This window comes from Anoplopoma fimbria, chromosome 13 (genome assembly GCF_027596085.1).
Source record: "Anoplopoma fimbria isolate UVic2021 breed Golden Eagle Sablefish chromosome 13, Afim_UVic_2022, whole genome shotgun sequence".
In the NCBI taxonomy this organism is placed as follows: Eukaryota; Metazoa; Chordata; class Actinopteri; order Perciformes; family Anoplopomatidae; genus Anoplopoma; species Anoplopoma fimbria.
Window position 1 is genome coordinate 5,818,724 of NC_072461.1, and position 22,945 is coordinate 5,841,668.

The window sequence follows — 22,945 nt, forward strand, 5'->3', positions numbered from 1 at the left end:
GCTCAACACTGCACACTTCAAAACGAGGCACATGAGATCAGAGTTGCTGACTGTATATCTCACCATAGAATCTGTTGAAGCAGGCCCACACAAACTTATAGTTGCGCGTGACTTTGTTGACAACAGCTCCAAGACAGCTCACACAGTGCTGGACCACCTAGAGTAAAGAAAGGGGGACATCATACTATTACACCACTGATTACATTTCACAGAGCAAACCTGGTTCTACCACGTTGGACCCAACAAGTATTTTTCTAAAAAGTTACTGCCACGCACCGTCATGCCGTATTTGATGATGAGCTTCATGAGGTCTTCTTCGATGGTGGCAAGGAAAGTTTCACTAGGGTGCTCCATCAGAGGAACCACAAGCTCCAAGATCTTTGCCACGTTACAGATGACCATGAAGTCATTGGCAGTCTGAAAGGGAAATTGCGTAACAGTTAGTACTTGGGAAGCTCTGATAAATGAGGCAGCAATAATGACTATATCGGGGGTCCTTAAATTCACCCCCAAAAAAATCATTGCAAAATAGTGTTTACACTGCTTAATCCAATCTGTGTTTAAGGAGTGAATGCTTCATGTTAATTTAACCATCAGATATAAAGGATCCTTAATTACAGAAGAGTATTTTCTAAATAATTAAGCAATAACTCAATGGATTAGGTATAGACAACTTACGTTACACTTTGTGGTCAGGTAGGGTTGCATGGTCATGGCATGTTTGACCATGAGCTGGGCCCTGATCTTGCTGAATAAGTACAAGGTGGTGATACACGCCACTAGCCGCGTTGAGTTTACACCTTTGCTATCTACAGAGGAAAGAGGACATTCATTAATTATATTTAAAAATAAAATCAAACTTATTATAGAACATGGATTAACTCAACTAGAAGTATAGACAGTGGTTTAACAGAAAGTTTGTGTCAAATGATAAAATTGCAAACCTGAAAGAGACTCCTCGTATTTGAGTATGTGTTCTACCAGATTGTCGACCAGTTGAACACAGGCCTTCTTGGCTGGCTTATACGCTGCGTCCTCTTCAGACTTGAGAAGCTAAAGCAGGAGAGATAATCGTTTTAAAAAAGGTTTAAACATTGACATATTCCCCCACCCGGCGAAGCCCCGACACAAAATCAAATACTTACATTCTGAAGAAGCTGCTCAAACCAGTCATAGCCGGTGTCTCGACACGCTGCAACCTGAAGAAGAGACAAGAGAATTAAAATGACTCTGGCCAAACTTTACCATCAGGCAACTAGAATAACCGCGTTGTGGTTGTTTGCCTCCGCTAACCAGTCAAGTTTCAGTTTAGAACCATGTCTTCATTTTATGTTATCACTTCATCATTTTATCTTATTAGACACTTGTGCAAAATTGTCATAATTAGCATATGAATTCCTGAGATATGACCAAAGGTATGTTTTTTGAGGGAACATTGACCTTTGACCAACAAATTCTGACCAATTCAACCTTGAGCCATAGTGTTCTTTCCTGACAAATTTGACAACATTTTCTCAGGCCTTCCTGAAACTGGGACAGACATACAGAGGGGACTAACGGAAACATAAACCAAAAAACATAATGCCTCCGGCCACTGCTGTTGCGGAGGCATCACATTAATACAGAATAACGGAAAGAGGTTACCTTTTTCATTTTTTGTTATTATTGGATACAACAAATTCACAGTTGCACTTACCACATCAGTGATGTTCAAGATCTTTCTGGTCATGGTCTCCTTGTCATGATTTGGAGTCGGAGTAAACCACAACTTCTGGAATGTCTCATTCACCAGTTTCTATAAACAGCGCAAGTTTACATGTCATTAGTTTTGATATACATATACTTCGTACAAAACGTTCAAGGGGTTTGTGATGAATTTATTGCACCAGAGACATTTAACTAAAAAGAGGCATGATAAATAAAGAGAATACTAATGATAAAAGAATGGAAGTCATATCTCAAAACAATGAAAGTTGTGGAGATACGAAGGTGCATGTGATCCTTACCTTGATACCTTCCTCATCATTGACCCTGCGGATCATCCTCACACACATCTCAGTAACCTTACTGAAGGTTGGCTGCTCCAGACAGATGTCTCTGAGGATCTTGATCACCCGTTTTCTTACACTGATACCAGTGTCCTGTGGACCAAAAAAAATGAATTCATAAGTGCTTAGATTTTGATTTGCAAGAATGAACAAGGCCTTTGTTTTCATTACATGTGAAAGAAACATCTGCATGGGGTGTGATCGCACTTTTCTGACAATAGGTGGCAGTATAAGACCGTAATGAAGAGTGAACTTCTCATGAACCCTCTTGAGCATTTCCATGACAACACCCGAAACAATTTCAATGCGTTCACTTCTCAGATGCTGAGTACAAAAAAACCCAAAGTTTGTGTGTTGTATTTCATTTCAATATCAACACAAACTTGAAACTAAATGAGCCTTTTTAAGCAAAGATTTCCTCAAACTCAATCCTACAAGTGCTTTCATGTTAACTCATTGATGGGAAAAAATAGCCTTCCTGCAACTGTAGAAGAAGTTGCCCCGCTCTTTAAGAGCCCTAAATGGGACAAACCCCCAGCCCTGAACCTGGAACAACAAAGTCTGCCATTTTTCAGCCTGAGCCCAACACCAATAACTTTAAGCAAAAACACGCACAACTAAGACTACAGAGTAATGCACATGATTAAAATGTGTATAATATAATTAATAAATCAATATTTTTCATATAGTAAAGTAACAGAAGCTGGGTGGATTGGGCCATAACAAAAAAAGGATGATGTTTAAGATCACAATACAATTCCGGAGTGCAAAGACAATGTCAATGCAGTATGTCACGTTATTGTCAGCCGGATACGCCCATATCGATGGACTGGAACGCCCTGAGGATGGTCTGTTCTGATAAATCATGGTTTCAACTGCAAAATGTCAGAATCAGGATGTGTGCCCAAAATGTATTTGCACATGCAAACAACCGTGCAGGTTGATTGGGGGATCATTGAAGCGTTGCATTGACCTGTACCTCTACCTGTAGATCAATGTTTTGATGGCATGGCATACCATGACGTTATTGTAAACAAGGCTCATCAATTGAAGCAGTTATCAGAAAAAAAAGACAACTATCATGTGTTCAGTTCATACAGGGATTATAAGACCTCACAACACAATATTGCTGAATAGGCAACTCACCAGTATCCTCTCTATGAGCATGTCATAGTACTGCTCAGTGAGTTGGGGTCTGCTGAGCACAAATTTGCCGAGCAGCTCCACAGCTGCCTCTCTCACACTGGTAGAGTTGTCCATCAAACGACCATGGACTCCACGCTGCATGTCGGACTGCAGAGGTGGAGAAGAGTGTGTCAGTGTATAGTGAGAGACTACAAGATAACATCAAAATAATATAGGTAAGAGAGTACAGCTCGAAAGAAAAAATGTGATTAGAAAATTGGTTAAGACAGCACACAATATATGTGCAATTCGGGCATTAAAAGAAATAGTATTTTGTGAACACAGATCCTAACATACCCTTGCCAGTATGCTGGGGTCCACAGCCACAACCTCAGACAGACATTTCATGGCTTTAGTTCTTACAGCGATGGCACTTTCCCCAAGGACTCTCAAGATCTATAAAATGAATAAACAATGCACCAGCCTGATTACACAAACTGATCTTTTTCAGTTTAACAGTTGACAAAACAGACAAACCAGTGAACCCAAATAACACCTGTGTGAACGATTTATAGACTATTTTACGTAGCTGCTGTGATTCATTAAAAAGACAAAGATACTTAAAGTAATACTCAAATCTTACCTGTGTTAAATAAATATCAAAGCTCTGGGCGAACGGCCTCATGGAGGCCAAATAACGCACAATCAGACAGGAGTCCTCATAATCCACAGTGTCAGAGTTCATTCTGGGGAGAACAGAAAAGAGGAGAAATGTTAGAGGATTATACAGTCATCATACAGTCAACTGATGGAAAAACTGTAACCGAAATGCAGGTAGCACAACATTAAAGAAACTGAGAAATAGGTTAAAAAGGGTCAAAAAGTTTGAGTGATCTGGAGTGCTTCATTAAGATCTTCATAAATCTTTACTTCAGTGTGGCGAAGTGAGCCGGCGTTGCCTTGATGATGTTGCGCAGGAACTTCTTGCGCTTCTCAGCACGCTGCATGATATCACCAGTGGTCTCCATCTCCTTGGCATGTTGAGGTCCGTCCGATGAGTCCTCATCCTTTGAGTTCTGGTTCCTCATGGACTTCTCAGCTTCTGTGGTGGCGTCACGAAACCACTGGGCAACGTAGAACTTTCTGGCAAACTGGAGGACAAAGAAGGTCTCAGTATCAGATTTAGCAGATTAAAAAAATATCACTTATTTAGTGTAATTAATCAGTAAAAAAAAAATCCCATTAACACATGTAAGTGTTATTATAAGCCAGTTTTGGTATGCAAGTCTTTAATGTAGACATTTATTTCTGAAGAACATATTTAAGCAGATGAATTTATGGCAACATTTTAAATGTATAGTTCATCAGTGTTGTGGTTAGATAAAGTGATTTTTTTATGTGGCAAAATAGCCCAGTTAATGTAATATATTAACAGTCAACACAACACTAAGAGGTCATTAATCTAAAGCTCAAACAGTGTTTTGAGTCCCCACTAGTACAGCCGTTCTAATGTAAACTCACCACCAGTGAGGCATCTGTCTCAGAATTGTTCTCCAAGTAGTCCAGTAGAGCCTTCTGCAGCTGCTGGGTCTCATCAGTACCTTGAGACTATATAATAAGAGAGCGAGAGATCACATAAAACATTTTCTGCTTGTTCCGTTTAACTTATTTTTGTCACTAAATATAATATCTACATTGAAGAGTTAGTGAGGTTATAAAATGTGAAGTTGTTCTTCTACCTCTTTCAGGATTCGATCAATTGATCTCTGGTCCATCTTGCTGGTGACAGCGTCCTTCCTCAAGCGGGCAGCCACTGTGCCCAGGTAGTCCAGAGACGCTACTCTCAGAGCCATCTCTGTCTGCTTATTACTGAACTGGTGGACCTGATGGGGGGGAAAGACAGAGCGGGAAAGAAAGCATTTTACACTTCAGACCAAGATTTACTTTAGCTTGAACGCTAAAAGAAACAAATAAGGAATCCCTTTTATCATTGGATTTCAGATTTAATAACTTCCTACTTTAGTGCATCCTTAAGTATTTAAATACTTGACGGCCACAAATCAAAAGGTTATTCTATTTATGGCTGACATCTAAAACTAATGTTATAAAAAACTACAAAATGGTTATTAAAATGATAAAATACATACAACAAGAGGATGTATTTTCCAAATAAGGAGTTGCAACCTCTTAAGTCTTTGTCTCAGTGTTAAAAGGGTTTCCCTTTTTGTCAAAAGGAAGGTAAAGCTATCCCCTGCTATCAATCAAGACTTGTACTTAAGTACAAATAGTTGCATTTCCAGTTTAAAGAAAGAGCTCCGTCATACTAACCAGTAGTCGACCAAGCAGACTGAGCAGCAGCTCTGCAGCAGGCCACTCTGGTTTGTTTACTGTCGAGAGCAGGTCCTGGACAAAGTTCTCAAACAATGGCCGGTAATCTTCTTCTCCCTGCTTGCTGCCACATCTTGAGGACGAGTAAAGACAAGAGGAAAAGGGGGAAAACAGGCAGAAGAAGGCAAAATAAGAAATAATTAATAGTAGCAAAACAATTATTAGGGGCTGAAGGTCAGAATATAAAGCCAGCACAAAATTAAAACTGTACAATGATATGTTAGGCCAAACTAGCCTGCAGACTAAATCCACCAAACATAGTGAAGTGTTAGAGTACTTGACAGGCTTAGAGCAAGTAGCTCCCTGAATTGTTTGCATCCCGTGCACTACCCAGCATGCACAGAGGGAAACATTCACACCATGGGAGTGGTGGTGGTTTGATACATATTTCTAGTGTCTACAGAGGGCATAACAAACTGTGGCGGTAATGCATATGATACAGAGTGATGCTCGAAAAAGGAAAAGGTAGCGATTCTTCAGCCTTCATCCTGCATTACTCTGCACATGTTAATAAACAATAATTTATAAGGCAGTACAGACTTGAGAGGTAATTACTTTTTGAGGAAGACTGAGAGGAAATTTTGTGCTGTTCTCATTGCCGTCTCGTACGAGTTGGTTATCAACACATCTTGATCCACCTAAAAAAAAAGGACACAAATAGGACTTCTGAGCAAATTATATGTCTGAATATGTGCCTGTTTTTTTTTAAATGGTACATTTGCTTTGGTGGTAGTTTTGTGTGTCTGCTTGCTGTCCTACCTTGCTCTCGTACTCGTCGAACATGTCTTTGTCGTTGGGGAGGTGGACCACGCACTGGATCAGCTGCAGCACCAGAGCCGTCACCATTTGGATGTACAACGGCTCTCCATCCTGGTCTGAGCTGTTCAGCCTAAGGACACAAAGAGGCAAAGATACATGGTAAGTTACTATCCTGTATATTATTCAAGGATTATTCTGGTGTAGGAAACACACTTTTACATTGGGAAACTTCGCTTCTTCCTCAATGATTATTTTGCTACATTAATGGCCGGACAATAATAAAGCTTATTATTAAATGTCTTATCCCTGAAAAACCTTGTGGGCATAAATCAATGTAAATTCATATAAAACAGATTACCTGAAATTCCTGAGGGAGCGTTTGCTGGTGGGCAGTCTGGCCAGAGAGGTAAAAATCTCCTCCAAGATCAGCTGTCGATGCTTCTCATAACGTGAGAACACCTGGAGACAGAAAATAATAAAAAGGTGGTTAGTCTCTACCTTAAGAGTTTTGTAGATCAGTGAAAACATGCATTTCAAAGTCAGATGGTTTTTAAACTACAACGTAGTTCTACGGAGTATGTAGAAAAACAAACTTACTGCTGTAACTAGTTTAATGGCACACAGCTGCAGCTCACTGACATTCTCCACAAAGAACGGAGTGATTCCCATAGAAGAAACCTGGGGGAAAAGAAAAAAAAAAAAAAGAGAATGACATGAATCATCTGGTTTGCAATAAAAATGTTTGACTTCATAAACAGCTGACTGCAGTCTGACATTGTTTTTTCAAGTGCCTTTTACCTGCAGGATGGTGGTGTCTGTAAGAAGCTGGATCTCTAGGAGCTCAGAGATGTTGCTGACAATGTCGCACACTTTGTTGTACAACATGACAATCACACGTTGCTTGTGTGTGGAGCATTTTGCACGCTTTGCCTTGGAGCTTAACAGGCCACCTAGACGGACAGGATAAACCCTTGTAAATCATTTTTACAGTGTTTATGACCATGAAGCATGATTTTACAGGCTAAACTAATGAAAAAATAAATGTTATGTAATACTTTGTCACTGAATAAAACTGTCCTTGAATGACATTAGCTAAATGCAATTCAGGGAGTTATTTAGGTCACTCTGGTTGCTTGAGATGAGATGCTAGAGATTGAGACATCTGTCATTTCTGCTACAGGTCATACCCCTTGTGCTTAAGGTATATACTTGAGTTTAGTAGCAGTTCTTTGATAGTTTTATGAACAAAACTGATGGAAGGTTCAAACATATTAATCAGCCACATCCCAAAACTCCTCAATTTTGTTTCACTCAGATCCCAAAGGCACGGGCAGATATGAAAATCAAATGAAACAAAGCACTTTTTCCCTTATCCTCACCTCCATGAGGGTCCACCCTGTAGACTGGGTCGTATTGTGGATACAGTGAGTTCTGAAGATGGAACTTGGTGTATTGTAGCACCCGTTCTATGACGTCTTCTATGTAGACAGCCTTCGGCATGTGCACTGAGGTCATGATGTTAAGAGCTGTCAGACAGGCGTCTGCTGACTTTGTGACCCTCTCCATTATCAGGTCTCTCCAAAGTTTCTCCTCATCTTCAGCATCGTGGTCCTGAGGTTAGAAAGGAAAGGAAGGTCTTTGTATATTCTAGCAAATAAATATTTTGCAGCATTTTAACAATTCATTTTAAATGTTTGCAGTCAGTGGGTGTTTTTCAACATAAATAGTGTATGGATTACTTTAGTATAGAATATCACAATATTATATACAAAGTAAATTCAACACAGAGAGAGGGAGGAAGGGAGCTCACATGGCTCATCATGGTGGAGAGCCTGGACCCATCCAGGATATTCTTTTCCAGTATGTTCAGCAGTTTCACCAGCTTGTCTGATGGGATCTACGACAACAAAGATATTATTTAGACCTACAACTGAAACAGCACCACACATCATCAACAGTCCAACTGTCTTATACTGCAAAATACTACGTAGAGTACCCTGCTGGAGATGCCCATGGCCTTTATCTTGGCAGACTCGCTGCCCAGTTCACCCAACTGGTGTTTACCAAGCAGAAATTCTTGAGGTATCTCATCATCGTCTGCCGCTGCTGGAAAATACAAAACAAAAGCAAAATAAAATACTGTGAGGTTGCTGCATTTGGATTTTCAAAAAGATAGTCAGCACTGATATTTACCGATGGCAGTGAAATCCACATCCTCCAGATTCTCCAGTATGTTGTCAATGCTGTTTAAGAACCTCTTGAATGTGGACGAGTCCATCAACTCTTCATGGGTGAGCTTGGGTTCATATGCTTTCCGTTTCTTCTGCTTCTCCTTGATCTTCATTTTTCTGGCAACTGAGCGAGAGAAATTTCGTCTCAATTTTTTTGCTTCTTGTTTTGTTTTTATTGTATGTGACTGATACCAAACACTATCTCCACAAGTTCATTATTTTAAATCAATGTCACACACAAGTAAAAAGACCATAATTGGAAATGGGGTGACAGATGACTTGAATACAGACTTTCACTGATGCTTGGTGGCGGCGAATGTTCTTCGGAGGAGTCTCGGTAGCGGCTCCCTGAGCCTCGTCTGCCTTCTCGGTTCCCACTTTTCCGATTTTCCCCTGAACCCCGGCGGGGTTCATCTCTTTCTTCCACATCCCAGGACCGGTCTTTGTCTCTGCGCTGGCGCTTCCTTGCAGCTGTAGAGATTAGGCATAAAGAAATTAGGCTCTAAAATCCAAAAAAGGTATACCAAAGTACACTAACCCTTTACAATTTATCGGTATAAAATATATAAAATTATTTATATGTACAAAATGTTGATTTTTTTTTTTATTTAAGATTTTTTCTCAAAGCAAACGACCAAACACTGAGTAAACACTAGCAGCGAGAACTGAAGAGAATCAAAAAAATGTACTCACACTCTCCATTTGCGTCGTATTCGTCATCTGAGCTGACCTCAGCATATTTGGGCTTCTCATTTACAGTGCTTCGTTTCCTCTTGTTCACCTTTACTCTTTCACACAGGGGCATGGTTGACTCGATCTCTGCCAGCAGCTCCGGTGGCAGCTCCTTCAGAACTGCCGGGTCCATACCACCTGAAAATTTGACACATCGCATTTTCAAGTTATTAACAAATAAGAAATTCTGTTTTCTTATTTAAGTGAATGGAAAAATAAATATGTGCATAGAGAGCGAAAAAAAATGCTGTCAAGTTAGAGCAAAACGACTTGCAGTTAATTAACTTGTTCTTACTTTTGCTGGACCTTCCTGAAGAAATCCTGTTCTTTCCAGATTTGCTGTGTCGGATGATCCTCTGGATCTGGTCAACAGAGAGCTTTTTCAGAACCACAACAGGCTTGGGCCTCTTCTCAAAGTCCTGCACCAAACCGAGCCTCTCCAGTTTAACCTTGGGCTGTCCCCACATTTGACTTTCATTTGACCCACTGCCATCCTTATCACGTTTGATCTGTAAAGAAAAGAAACAAAAGACAGAAAGGAGTGAGAAAAGCCCTCTGCATTTGTAAAGTTTGAGGTTAAAAAAAAAAGAAACATCACACTTAAAAGATTTGGACAGAAACCATGAGCTTTGTTTAAAGAAAAAATAAATAAACAGACAATAAAATGTAAAAATACATCAAAGTGACTGACATGAGATAAGGGATTTTGATGTTAGTTTCCAGTATATGTTTGATACCAAGGAGCAATCCAACGTTTTCCCATCATTATCTCCATGTCTTAAATTGTATGAGCAATGGTCAATCAATACATGGTACATTGTCAACAATGCAGTGCCAAGGCAGCAGCTCCCCCCAGCACAGACTTTGTTTGTGAATGTTTCCAATCGTCAACATTTTTCAAATTGAGATTCTGACTAATAAAAACAGTGATGTACAATATCCAATCATTCCTACCTGGTTGAAGGATATTAATTTGTAAATGGCGAACATCAGCCAAAGCGATTTACCATCATAAATAAAAAAAAAATCTTACAGTTGTGGATATATCTCTCAGACTGATTTAATCCAACCAATCCCATCACAGGGGACTCATAACTCATAAACCAATGCGAAACACTGCTTCAGATTGCAAACGCTACCAGTGACTGACATACATCATAAATGACAACTAAATCAAAGCATTGCTTAGCCCTATTGAGAAGAATAGAGTGCAGCTCTAACAAGACGATAAAGATTGATCCAATGATCCCATTTCATTCTTTCTGACCTATGCCAGTGGCCTCGTTACACATCAGTCTGAACTACGTTTCTGGCCTTCAGCAGCTGTATAGCTGGTTTAGTCCTGCCAGGACGACTCTTAACCATTTCAATGACAAAACCCAGTAAACAGCCACATTCTCAGTAGACATGAGAGTCATTGCTGGTATGCTGTGTGGGTGATTACCAACCGACCTTGATTGCAACAGTAAATTACTGGCAGCGTCATCTTGTTTGCTTGGGTTCTGAACATGGCTACCATACGGTGGACGCTAGAGCAACTAAGGTCGTTTGTTCCTTGATTCAACTGATCCTTTCTAGGAGCACAAAAGAAGCCATTGAATGCAACACTGTGCTTGTGTTTTTGTAAACAAACACCCAAAAACTACCATATTTAAATATTGGCATTTGGCTGGGGGTTACATCTCTCAACACTGCATTGACAATAGATGTAAGAAAGGATGAAACAGATAGAAGCTTAAAGAGAAAATTTGCGTTTTCTCCGTCCAGATTTTTATGCCTGCATGATACCGACAGTGAATGCTTTAAGCAGACATTTACCCACATGAAACATCTGAGAAACAGGATTGGAGCATTTTTTTAAAGGTTCTTGCTTTTGTTTACATACAGGACTAACTAATTAATGAACTCTTCTACTTTGGGCAGATGGTTACGTGTGGGTCAATGTATTTACATAATTTTAACCCAGGAATAAACAAAAGGCTAACAAATGGGAAAACAAAGACGTAAAAAAACGGTGAACAGTGGTGTGATTTGTTTTTGTGAGATTGCAGGCAGTGAAAGTTGAATGATTGGTAGGTGGGTAGACATTTGGTTTGGGTCAGCCCAGATCACCTTAGGGATCTGGAAGTTCTTCAGTGCGCCACTATGCCCTCCAAGGAGCTGAGCAGGGAAAGAATCTGGAAGCTTAGCACCAGAGGCAGATGATGCCGGTTTTGAACCATCCTGCCTATGGCCACTCCGACCAGGCTCCCCAGTAGAAGAAGCCCGGTACCTATCCCTGTCACTTCGACAGCGCGAGTCAGGTGAGCGTCGGTCTCGACCACCTGTCTCGCTCCGATGCCTCCTATCTCTGTCAGAATCTCGGTCCCTGTCTCGTCCGTGCTCCCCTCGGTTTGATGACTTTGGCATGTCTCCCCGTCTGTCGGAGGACTTATCATCATGCCGGTGCTTCGATGACTCTCGACCATCTCTCCTGCTGTCATGTTTATCGACCCTGTTCTTGATGACTTCCGGCCGTCCGTCTGGTTTCAACCGCAAAGCCGTGTCAGAACCTTCGACTGCAGCCGGCCCACTAGCTGGTTCTTCAGGCCAGCGTTGGGCCTCAAGTGCTGGAATAGGAGCAGCCAGACAGGGGTCGAGCTGGCCATCAACTCGGCCTGCCTGCTGGAGGTCGATGCTCACCATGAGGGGAGGGCGGCTGGCACCGTTCCCAGCTGCGGTGGCCTCTTGCGGGGTCAATTTGCCAGCATTGCCCCCTCCTGTTGATCCGCTGCCTGGGGCACCTGTTGGGCCACCTGGTCCCCCTGCGCCTGGCTCCAGGGGAAAGGAGTCCTGTTTCCTCTTCTTCAGTGGCTTGTCTTTAAACAGAGAAAGAGAGATAAGATAAAAGAAGAACGAAAAAAAAGTTTTTCACCACTATTTGGTCAGCTTTTATCCATATAGTCATGTTTAGAGATATTCCAAATACCTTTATCTTGAACCTCCTTGGAGCACTTCTCACTAGCCGCCTCTCGTTCTATCCTTTCAATTTCAGCGAGTGCATCCAGCTCTGCCTCGTCGTACGGGGAACTGGGAGGCTGGAGACCACTGGCACCACCAGCTTGCTGCTGTTGTTGTTGTAGCCGAGCTAGATTTTGCTGGAGAACAGGCACCTGCTGAAAGCCCAGTTCTGTGTCCATATTGTCAGAGCCCTCGTCCATTCCCGGCAGAGAATCACCTGAGATATTAACAAAAACACCTTTACAGGGTTGTATTCAAAAGAGCTTTAAATGGTTTCCACTCCAACAAGTGAGTGCAGCATACCTCCTTTTAGATACAGCTATTTTTTCCAAATGCTGTGAAAGCTTGAAAATGGAGATGTAGGAAGCCACAAAACAAAAACATTGGGATCCAGCTAAGATGGTGCTGATCCAAAACCTTCCTCACCTGGAGTATCGGACTCATTTGACTTGACCCTGGACAACTTGAGGGTGAGTTTTGTAGAGTCCTTGTTTGGAGAGCTCACAATGTCGTACAGATCTTTCTCCTCTTTCACCGCGGGTCCCTTCTTCCTTTGCTGGAGCTGCTGTTTCTGGTCAGGTCCTCCTTCCCTCGGTGAGGGCGCATAGGGAGGTGGTGACTGCAGAATCAGCGGGGGGCGAGAACCTGCTGTAAAGAAGCAACACCAAAGAAGAGTTAATTTAACCCTTCGAAGGCAAGTAAAAACAAAGACTGGAATGAATGAAATTATAACTATAGCCGGTCTTTCACTTTGAGAAAAACGGGCCTTTAACCATTCTGTTGCTGTGAAATTGGTATCACGAGTTTTAGAGAGCCAGGGGAGGCCGTTTCCTAAATGAAAACCAGTAGGCACTCCAGCGTCTCCTTTTCTCTCCCAGTGTTCTTACGTTTGGGTGTTCCTTCACTCTCTGCTGGGGAGCAGCCGGACTGTGGAGACCTCAGAGAGAAAGAAGGATTCCTCATGGCGGAGTCACCCTCCTAGACAACACACAGAAAAGACAGATTTAATCTACCAGGTATCAGCTTTACACCCAACATTCAACCAAAAATAAGTCCAACTTATGTGAAATGTCGCAAATAAAGCTTCTCTAATGAAGAAGCGCTGACTCCAGTGTGCAGGTCCATTATATTTTCAAAACTATTGGGATGACCAAAACACAGCACAGATTCTTCTGGCAATTCAGAACCATAATGTGACTTAATGTAATAGATATATTAATAATAATAATGCGGAGGAAAAAAAAATATATCGATTTAGAAAAATTGATAATTGAAAATACCAAAATAAAATAAATCTATGAACTCCTTCAAGATGGAGGGCATGGCTTTTCTAGTTTTAACAGTTGTTAAAACCTCAACAGAACTAAAAATAGACACAAATACAACCACATATATGTGGCTCAACAGGTTTCATTCAGACACAATTGTGCTTGGTTGGTTAGCATAGCCAATCTTTAACATTTTAGAATTAATTGGCTTCTCTTTAGCATTAGGCAAAAATCTTGGGCCTGAATTCCTTATAAATCAGCCTGTGCAGTGTTTTCCATCTGAACGCTCACTGTTACCGGTTTAATATTTGAGCAGCATCAGACGAAACTTTCAAGTAGTGACATTTCATGCATGCCCACAATATGATGATTGGAGAAAATGTATTTTTGGCTAAAATTACACATTTTCCAAACCTTAAGGAAATGGTCTAAAAATAGCAATTTTCCAAACCCAACTTTGTTGTTTGTTCATAAAGGTACGCCTTGGGTAGTTAACTGATAATGTATTAATTATAGACTTTGTCAGTTGTACCTCACTACTCAATCGGTGTACAATGTTCATGTAGTCCTCAGTGCCATGTCTGTCTGAGTGGTGGTTGGCAGCGTTGGCCATCTGCCCCGATACTTTGCCCTCATGGATATTTCGTATGCCACCTGGAACCATGGGACTGGCCACAGACACTGCCAAATAAAAGAAAAGAGGTCAGTTTTTAATGATCCATGAGTAAGACAACTATAACATTGTTGATCATGACAGAAAAACATCAAGTGTCAAAAACTGTAGATAAAATACAGTAAATAAGCATTTAGTGGACCATGGATATTATTTGAAATGTTTTGGGTTTAAATGCATAAATGTGGCTTCAGTTCTTCCAGGAGTCAGAGAAAAGTTTCAGAAAGTAGTAGCCGAATCCCTAAAATTTCAATCACTTTAGATAGAAAATTGTAATGAATTTACAGCTGTGTAAACTACAAACTTATTTTGGCTCATAGCAGCAAACTTATTTGGGAAGCAGACACCTGTCAATCACTACATGGTTGAAACAACCCTGTTCCTCCTGTTATTGGTCAGATATTTCCCCAGTGAACTAGAAGTATTTAATCAGAGGAGGAGGCATTCGAAATGAAAACATTTCAACCAGTTAGACTTGGAATTGATAGGCACTTTAGGGAACGACAACTGTCACAGCAGTAATGAAATTCTATTCATGTTTGGAGGGCATGAATTTTCTAGCCAAAACCCCGCCCATTACGTAAATCCACAACATATGATCTTTATTTACTGTTTATACAACAGTAAATTTAATGGGAAAAAATGACTATAAAAAAATATATACTGTATACATTTTAAAGCATTTGCTACAAAACATATGCCAACATATACAACAATGACGATATGTAGATAAGCCAAAATTGACTAATAGTACCAGCCATACCGAAAACATGGGTCACGAAATTGCCACACTGACATTTAAATCTAATTATTCAATATCAACTTTACCATTTTTTTTGTGTTTTATCAAATTCTGACTTTTCATTGTCAGAAGGATCCTTTTTTAAAGTATTGAACACTGCTCTGTCATATGTTTTAATTTAGAGAAAAAAAATTAAATAGTGTTACTTTCATAAAACATTTGGGAAATCCCTGGTTAAACATTTGAATCATTCAAGACAAAATACAGTTGGAAATCAAAAAAAAAAAAAAAAAAAAAGCAATGAGGCAACCCCTGTGAAGCAACTAAAGGAAGTGTTGGGACGGAAGGAACGAAATTTTGTCCACAAAATCCTCAGCTGCTAATCACAGCCAACCAACAAAACATTTGCACGCCGAGTACAAAGACAAAAGTCAAGAATTGAGTCTTGTAATTTCACCACCCAACAGATTTAAATGTGCTTTCCATTACAATTCATGTCAAGCTGAACGGTGATCTTTGGCTATATATTTACACATTTCAGGAGACGATATAAAACCTCTACCTTTTGAAGTATACTTGTAATTGTCTAATGCCATGCTGCTTCCATGTTAACCTCACATGCATGTCTGGAATTGTGCTAATGCCCTTCAATGAATTATACAGATCATGTACTTGATCCAAGCTGCCACACACATAAGCAAAGAAGCACTGATACATTTTTCAACAAAGGCCCCCTGATTCATGCACATGAACACACAACACACACACACACACATATATATATATATATATACACACTCTCACCTTGTTGTATCTGTTGGTGTTGGTTATAGCTGGGTGGTTGTTGATGGGGATACGGCTGTATGTAACCAGGAGCAGGGCTTTGGGGAGTGTAGGGGCTGGGAACTGGACTGTTCTGGCCCATGTACCGACTACTCGAACCAGTCTGGGGAGCCACAAACCGACTGGACAGAGTGGAGGAGAGAGCAGGTGGAAAGAAAGTGAGCAAGAATATAGAAGGAACAGCGAAATAACTAACAATACATAACTTAAAAGAAAATATAATTGTATTATCTATTAATTAATCAATGAAACTACTCGTACATACAGAAAATCATCAATGAAACTAAATAGCACAAAATTTTGTGTCGCAACTGGGACTTACAGATAAAAGCAGGAGAATATATTTTCACAACAGTTACATGGTTACAGTTTTTAGTAATGGTACATTAGGGTTTGCTAAAGGTTGCAGCCTGACCCACCTCGGTGGATTAGGAGACATTGCAGCTGGCTGGAAGTTTGCAGGCTGGGCGGGGCTATGCAAGGAATTTTGGGGGATCTTGTACGTTGGTACCATTGGCTGCTGCATAACATCTGTTCGGAAAAGAAAAACAGTATAATCGTTTATAAATATCTAAATGAAGCTGGTCCTTATTGTATGATTTCGTAGTTAACTCCATACTTTTCTCCCTGAAGATGCCAGGGTTCCTGGCCAGCATGGTCTGCAGCAGCAGTGGTGCATCTCCCTCTGGCTCATCGCTTCCCAGGTTGTCCTTCAGCTCTCTGAAAATACACACAATAAATTAGGTTTAGTCACATTATAAAATGGTGAGAGTAAGGCCATGTCCACATTAACCCGTTTTCACTCGTTTTCAAATGAAAACGGGGTTTTAAGATCTCCGTCCACACGTGCGTTTCAGCATCGTTTTCGAAATTATGTGCGTCCAGACTTGCTCCCCTGAAAACGAATATCACGTGACTATTCACGTACACTGGGCATGCGCATGCCGGTGTAAACAGGAAGTACATTGGTTGCTTGGTTACAGGTAATACGATTACACTACTCTTGATACTCGTCGTGCTTGATACTTAAGAACTTCCTCTAAAATCTTCCTCCATGAACTCAAACAGACACATTTTGTGGAAGTTTTTAGAAGTTTTATTTTTCAAGCTTAGTTACAACACTGCAGGTCTAACTCTATCTCTCCCACACAGACAGCACATAAATGAACAGTCATTAAACGAAGTTTACTAGATTATGGGTCCATACATCTGGTCAACACAAGTCCGTCAGAAGTCTGTTCTGTAGGGCTGATAAGGCCGCGGGACACCGCTCTAATCTCTCCAAAAACAGCTGATTCCAGCTGAAGAGGAAGACCACTAACCCCCTCCGGGTTGCCATGGGTGACCTGTGCCCCCCTGGGTCCTAAGTCCCTACATGTTTGAACATCTATGTACAAACATTTGTAACAAATACCACATTCTCCATGTTGAATTAACCTGGTAGTCGATCGGTATCAAGGCTGTTGTTGTTGTTCTCTTCTGGAAAAGGGTCACGTGGTAAGGGGGTGACGAATGAGGGAATGACACGTCATAACTGCTAAGAACCAATCAAATAGCGAACGTCGTGCCTACATCATCGTTTTCGGACGTTTTCAGTCATCCACACTATCATGAAAACGGTGAAATTCGACCCTTAAGTAATAGGCACTAAATTGGATTTTGTGTAATTTTGTTCCACGAAACCAATGTGGCACCGTTCAAAAATAATCAAATTAATACAAAGTTCTTGACTTTATCATTTAAAAAATATGCCTGCAGCAAAATCACTTAATTTTAAGGTCAACAGTGGCATCTCTTCTGTTGTTATCTGTTCTTACTGATCATTTGTAAAGTCAAGTTATGGGACATCCTCAGCTCTGACACTCAAAGACCAATCATTTTCAGGCAAATGCATTGCCTCAAATCAGGTAGGGCCTGACTCTCTGTATAGGCCACAATGTTATCATATACACAGTTTCACTAATAAACTCACATGTGCTCTGTGGAGACCTGGTTGAGGCCATGGGCCAGCTGGGAGGCCAGATTCTCATCCCGACAGCCCAGTAGGCAGGTAACTTCCTCTGCGATCCTCCCATTGTATAGGAGACTCTTAGTGGTGGTGGCCGGGAGAGGGGAAGGGAGGGGGAGCTGGTTCAACACTGAAACAAGAAGAGATAGATGATGGAAAGTATAGAGACGGGGAGGTAAAGAAATAAAGATGTGAAAAAGAGACGGACAGGGTGAGTCATCCGCAATAGAGGACACATGGTTGCAGAAAAGTAGAGAGTAGGAAAACAAAACATGGCAAGAGACAGAATATGCTATCACAATTGCAAACTTACATCTGTTAATATTTCAGATTGGCAATTTACAAGGAAGAGGAGACACAACAATATCAGGGATAGTGAGTTTGGAGAATGGCTGTGTGTCACTCACAGTCTGTGAGGCTAGCGATCCCAGCAAGAGTGGTGATGGGAACATGAGGCATATCCCCATTCATGCTGAAGGTGAGGGTGGGGGAGTGTGTTGATACACAGGTAGATCAGGGGGTCGATGAACGACACCCGTCCTCACATCTCCTGACTCCTAGGAGAGAGGAAGGTTGGTCAGGGGGAGAGAAAGATTAAAAAAACAGCGTGAGTGAAGACAGGAGAAGGAAGAAGAAAGAGAGCAAGAGTAATTGGAGGGAAAAAGGCAAAGATTTACGAAATGAGTAAAAGAGACAGAAAGTAGTTGTAAACAATAAAACAGTCAATTCATATTATTCAGATACAACAAAAACATGGACTCAGATGCAGTTATTGAACAATAATGTGCTGCAAAAATAATACTATGTCTGCCCTGATGCTGAGATTATGTTTTGGGAGGGATAAATGGTAATGGCTGCATCATCTGTAAGCCACAAATAAACGTGTCTCATTAGATCTTGTCAATCAAGATAAACTGCGATTGATCTCACCCTTTTGACTCGTTCATCTAGTATTATTTATATATGCTAATTAAGGGGGGGGGGGGAGTTATCTCTGCTTGGGTTAAAGCAGGGACACAGGATCAGAAATGACATACCACTAACATCAGTGCAGGTTAGGTGTCTTACACAACTATGTTAAACAGATAAAAACGAACAGAGGATTTAATCCAGGTCTCAGACGCCAATGAATATTAGACATCGCTGCTCGATCATGTTATGTTGTTATACAGACATATTCCACACGCAGCAAAAAATCTACGCTGAATTATCCCAGTCCAATCAACCGATGAATATAATATTAAAATCCTTGCTATTTTTGTTACAATCTGTAAAGTAAGACATAGTTTAGCCACAGTTTACTGACTGATGCTCATTATGAGTCATTGAAATGTCATGTCAGATTACTTTACTTTCCCTTAATAGCAAATATGCATTATACAAACATCTTGGTGACTTCTAGAGAAGTGGAGACCAATGCATTCTCTGCAGGGAAAATACATTTAAAAAAAAGTTGTAAACACAACTGCACAATATTAACATAACTGTTTGTCTCATTAGGTTAAACGAAAGAAAGGGGCTTTGTTGGGGGGGCATGACCATAGTCGTGCATCGTACTGCTACCAGTAAAGATACTTTTTGAATAATATACAGCCCCAGTGATAATGTACTCCAGTGAATAAGCCTCGACATTTAATTTCCCCTGAAATACAGTAGATACTATACCATGAGTGGGTATATACCAAGGTTCCTCTATTTTCTGCACTTTATATCACTTGTACAAAACTGAAACTGAATTAGTAGTCAACTGATGTCAATCTTTGTTTTACTACCATACCAGTCTATTCCCCTTAACACATGCCAAACCACGGAGCACTTCACCCTCACTTTATAAGGATGGCTGTGCACAAATTAGAACCCTATGTTGTACTTAATTTGTCTTATACCTTTGCTTGCAAGGTGTCCTTGACCTCTCAAGTAAGACTGCACTGGAGGTCATAGAAAGCAGAAGGAAAAGCAAGCTGCAATTTTAAGAATATGAACCCAGGCTTCATGGATAAACCTGGGTGCTACAACTAGCGGGTAGAAGGCCACCGCAAAACTCTCTTGCTTTCTGTGTTTACTTCCCATGACACAATTATGATGAATGTGTCGGACATCAAACTAAAAGACACATAAGCCCCAAACCCTGCCTAAACATTTGAACATTCTCAGTTGTCTTATCAATTAAGAGTAAGCAGGCATTACTATTGTTGATAATGATAAGTCAATAAAATTATAAATGGCTCAAACCATTGTAATAATACCTTTTTGAAGAATTCTGTGCAGTCTCGGTTGGACTCACTGACATTTCAGATAAAAGTCCCACTCCTTCAATCTGAAAGAGAACATGGACCTGCATCAGGCTTTGGGACATACAAGGCTATGGGGACAATTTTACATAAAGTTGCATCTACAGCAGTTAAACTGATAAACTAACCCAAAACAGCAAAAATAATGCCAGATACAGCATCATAATATTGACTCACACACGCATACCATATTTGCAACAACCATGTAGTTACTACTACACAATCTTCAAACCTAATATGCAACAGTAAGCAGCACTGTTATGAGAAATCTTTTTCCATGACTGCTAAGGAAATGCAACACTTTGACAACAACTCCTGCTGAATAGTGATGCCAGGTGAGTCTGTAAACACAACGTTGCAACAAGACTTCAGTGCAAGCCCATCGTTGAGGTCCTACTGTAGTAAATACGTGCAACAGCTCCTGCACGACATAACTGTGGAAGGATCAACAGATGGATATTGTAAACATTGCATTGGCTAGCTGTAACGATAGCATGCTCTGTCTATGTGCTGTTCCCCAGTACGCAGGGGCTTGGCTGACAGCTGTGAGACTGACAGGCAGGAGGCAGCACAAAGGAACAGATGCACTGTGATGGTGGCGGCAGTAGTGGGGGGGGCTGCATCCTCCAGCAGCCGACAGCCACCGAGCGCATTCTGCACACTGTCTACCTGCAGAAAGCAATCAAACTCTATTGGTTGTAGCCGAGAGAAAAACCCTCAATATGCAGGATCCCCACAGACATGCACGTGTCCACCAAACTCCAAGTGACGTTAACTTTAGTTGAGGCAACGTAGAGTGCAACTTAGTCACTCATAACACTTCAAAACAGGATAGTAACCAAAGCCAGCATAAGCCCTGTCAAAGGCTACGGGGAAACCAAAGCACAACGCTAACAAGTGAAAAGACACAATATAGTGACAACCCAACCATGAGCCACTAGTATAAAGTACAGTTGACGTTAGCATTCATTGAACTGTTTATCTCAGTTAGCCCGCTACAAACCCCTCCGCGCTAACGCAACACCACCGCCAAGAAGTTTACTGTCCGGGTCTTGAGAGCCAACCACACGGCCAGTGTCACCGTGTACGACAGCAGACAGGACCACTGCCGCTAGCTGCTTAACACTCGCTAACAACAATAGTCTAGTTTTAATGGCTAGCTAGTTGTGCTAACTAGCTCTAACTGTTGTGGGCTAGCCTGCAACGCTGCTCCTCGCTATTCAATTAACCCCGAGGAAGCGTGCTTGTAGGGGCAGAAACATGCGAGTCCACCGCCCCCCTGGCCTAGCTGGAGCTGGTGTGAGTAGGTGAGGACTTGTACGAGCAGAGGGGCGGGCTGTATTTGTGTGGCGGCGGGCCGATCCCCGGGCTCGACGGTGACATCCAGTCGAGGCCGAGCGCCTCGGCGGAGCACAAACACACCTAGCTAGCTGCGCTGCTAGCTCGCTAGCTCCCGGTCAACGGCGCCGTAGGTGGCCGTGCAGAAGAACATTTATTGGCGTTATTGTTCATAATCGCATTTTTTAAAAAACTTTGTTGCATAAAGATAGACGGGCGGTCATATTTACCTCGGGGTGTTGCGTTCAAAGGGAGGGGAAGGCTTTAGCTTGGTTTCTGTCCGTGTCCGTATCTCTAGCTCCCCCTTTCTTCTCTCGCAGCTCCTCCAGGAGGAACTCGATTGGCTTGCCAGCTAGCTGGTTAGCTAGCTTGCTAGCTATCAACAATAATCCGGGTCGGACTGATTCGCTCTTTTTCCGTCACTCGAGGGTGAATGTTTCAACGTACATTCACGGGGAAACATTCGTTCGTCGGAGTTTTAGTCGGTCTGCGCCGACATAAACAGTGAGTGAAGCCAATTTCGACAGTAAACGAGAAATATGACGATTGTTGCGATCATCGAGAGGCTCTCCTCTCGTAGAACAAAATGCCGACCGGAAGTTCTGCCGTCTGACTGACCAAAGATCTCAAGAGTGACTCCCTCCATCGGCGCCAAACAAAACGCCATGCAGCAGCTCGTCTGGGCCGCTAGAGGGCGCTGTCACACTACGTTGACTTTCACTAAACAGACGCTCAATAAATATATTATAAATCCTACATATATAAACAAATCAAGATGTTCTAGAGATGAGACAGGCCATGGAACAACAACAACAACGTTTCTTCTTGCCTACACGAACGTACTAATATTATAAACTGAAAAATTTAATAAAATGAAGAAGAAAAAAACCCACTATATATATATAGTATATACGCTAGGTGGCACACTTACATTTGGTACATTTTAAATATATATTTTTACACACACACACACACACACATATATATATATATATATATATATATATATATATATATATATATTTATCAAATTTTACAAATGCCAGTGCTGACACCTTGAGGCCAAACAGTGATTTGATCCCCCTCAAAAAATGTATTTAAAATGTACCAAATATACCAAATTTTTGCAGATAAAGCACAGTATTTCAAATAAACTTTTGCAGATAAAGCACACATATATATATATATATATATATATATGTGTGTGTGTATTTCAAATGTACCAAACTTTTGCAGATAAAGCACATATGTATATATACATACATATGTGCAAACCTTTGCAGATAAAGCACATATGTATATTATATACATTTTAAATACATTTTTTGAGGGGGATTAAATCACTGTTTGACCTCAATGTGTCTGGCATTTGTAAAATATGATAAATATATATGTACAAAAATGTAAAATATTTGTAAATACAATGCTGTATTTGTTAGAGATGCAATGGCCTGAAGGAAGCTAGAATGCTGTATAACGCATCTTGGTCTGGGACACCA

The 22,945-nt window shown here is 41.0% G+C and overlaps 1 protein-coding gene across 2 annotated transcripts in view; it reads right to left on the reverse strand.

The window, feature by feature from the left end:
• Positions 1 to 22,043, reverse strand: part of nipbla (NIPBL cohesin loading factor a) — a 28,250-nt gene extending 6,207 nt beyond the window's left edge. Inside the window, exons 1-38 of one of the 2 annotated variants that reach the window (XM_054610521.1) lie at positions 21,677 to 22,043; positions 20,064 to 20,134; positions 18,225 to 18,374; positions 17,782 to 17,947; positions 16,429 to 16,529; positions 16,229 to 16,340; positions 15,771 to 15,931; positions 14,084 to 14,232; positions 13,171 to 13,261; positions 12,710 to 12,931; positions 12,252 to 12,500; positions 11,966 to 12,141; positions 9,579 to 9,792; positions 9,245 to 9,421; positions 8,843 to 9,022; positions 8,514 to 8,675; positions 8,317 to 8,426; positions 8,131 to 8,217; positions 7,700 to 7,931; positions 7,119 to 7,270; positions 6,918 to 6,998; positions 6,679 to 6,779; positions 6,321 to 6,450; positions 6,117 to 6,199; positions 5,502 to 5,634; positions 4,913 to 5,056; positions 4,695 to 4,781; positions 4,104 to 4,324; positions 3,817 to 3,919; positions 3,531 to 3,629; positions 3,195 to 3,341; positions 2,007 to 2,141; positions 1,697 to 1,795; positions 1,146 to 1,199; positions 945 to 1,053; positions 679 to 809; positions 277 to 417; positions 64 to 157 (exon numbers count right to left, since the gene is read on the reverse strand). In XM_054610521.1, the coding sequence (XP_054466496.1) occupies positions 64 to 157; positions 277 to 417; positions 679 to 809; positions 945 to 1,053; positions 1,146 to 1,199; positions 1,697 to 1,795; positions 2,007 to 2,141; positions 3,195 to 3,341; positions 3,531 to 3,629; positions 3,817 to 3,919; positions 4,104 to 4,324; positions 4,695 to 4,781; positions 4,913 to 5,056; positions 5,502 to 5,634; positions 6,117 to 6,199; positions 6,321 to 6,450; positions 6,679 to 6,779; positions 6,918 to 6,998; positions 7,119 to 7,270; positions 7,700 to 7,931; positions 8,131 to 8,217; positions 8,317 to 8,426; positions 8,514 to 8,675; positions 8,843 to 9,022; positions 9,245 to 9,421; positions 9,579 to 9,792; positions 11,966 to 12,141; positions 12,252 to 12,500; positions 12,710 to 12,931; positions 13,171 to 13,261; positions 14,084 to 14,232; positions 15,771 to 15,931; positions 16,229 to 16,340; positions 16,429 to 16,529; positions 17,782 to 17,947; positions 18,225 to 18,288 (4,897 nt within the window). In that variant the 5' untranslated portion in view covers positions 18,289 to 18,374; positions 20,064 to 20,134; positions 21,677 to 22,043. Of the gene's footprint in view, positions 1 to 63; positions 158 to 276; positions 418 to 678; positions 810 to 944; positions 1,054 to 1,145; positions 1,200 to 1,696; positions 1,796 to 2,006; positions 2,142 to 3,194; positions 3,342 to 3,530; positions 3,630 to 3,816; positions 3,920 to 4,103; positions 4,325 to 4,694; positions 4,782 to 4,912; positions 5,057 to 5,501; positions 5,635 to 6,116; positions 6,200 to 6,320; positions 6,451 to 6,678; positions 6,780 to 6,917; positions 6,999 to 7,118; positions 7,271 to 7,699; positions 7,932 to 8,130; positions 8,218 to 8,316; positions 8,427 to 8,513; positions 8,676 to 8,842; positions 9,023 to 9,244; positions 9,422 to 9,578; positions 9,793 to 11,395; positions 12,142 to 12,251; positions 12,501 to 12,709; positions 12,932 to 13,170; positions 13,262 to 14,083; positions 14,233 to 15,770; positions 15,932 to 16,228; positions 16,341 to 16,428; positions 16,530 to 17,781; positions 17,948 to 18,224; positions 18,375 to 20,063; positions 20,135 to 21,676 lie in introns of both variants that reach the window. The other variant, XM_054610520.1, reaches the window with a different exon arrangement.
• Positions 22,044 to 22,945: the final 902 nt, after the last annotated feature.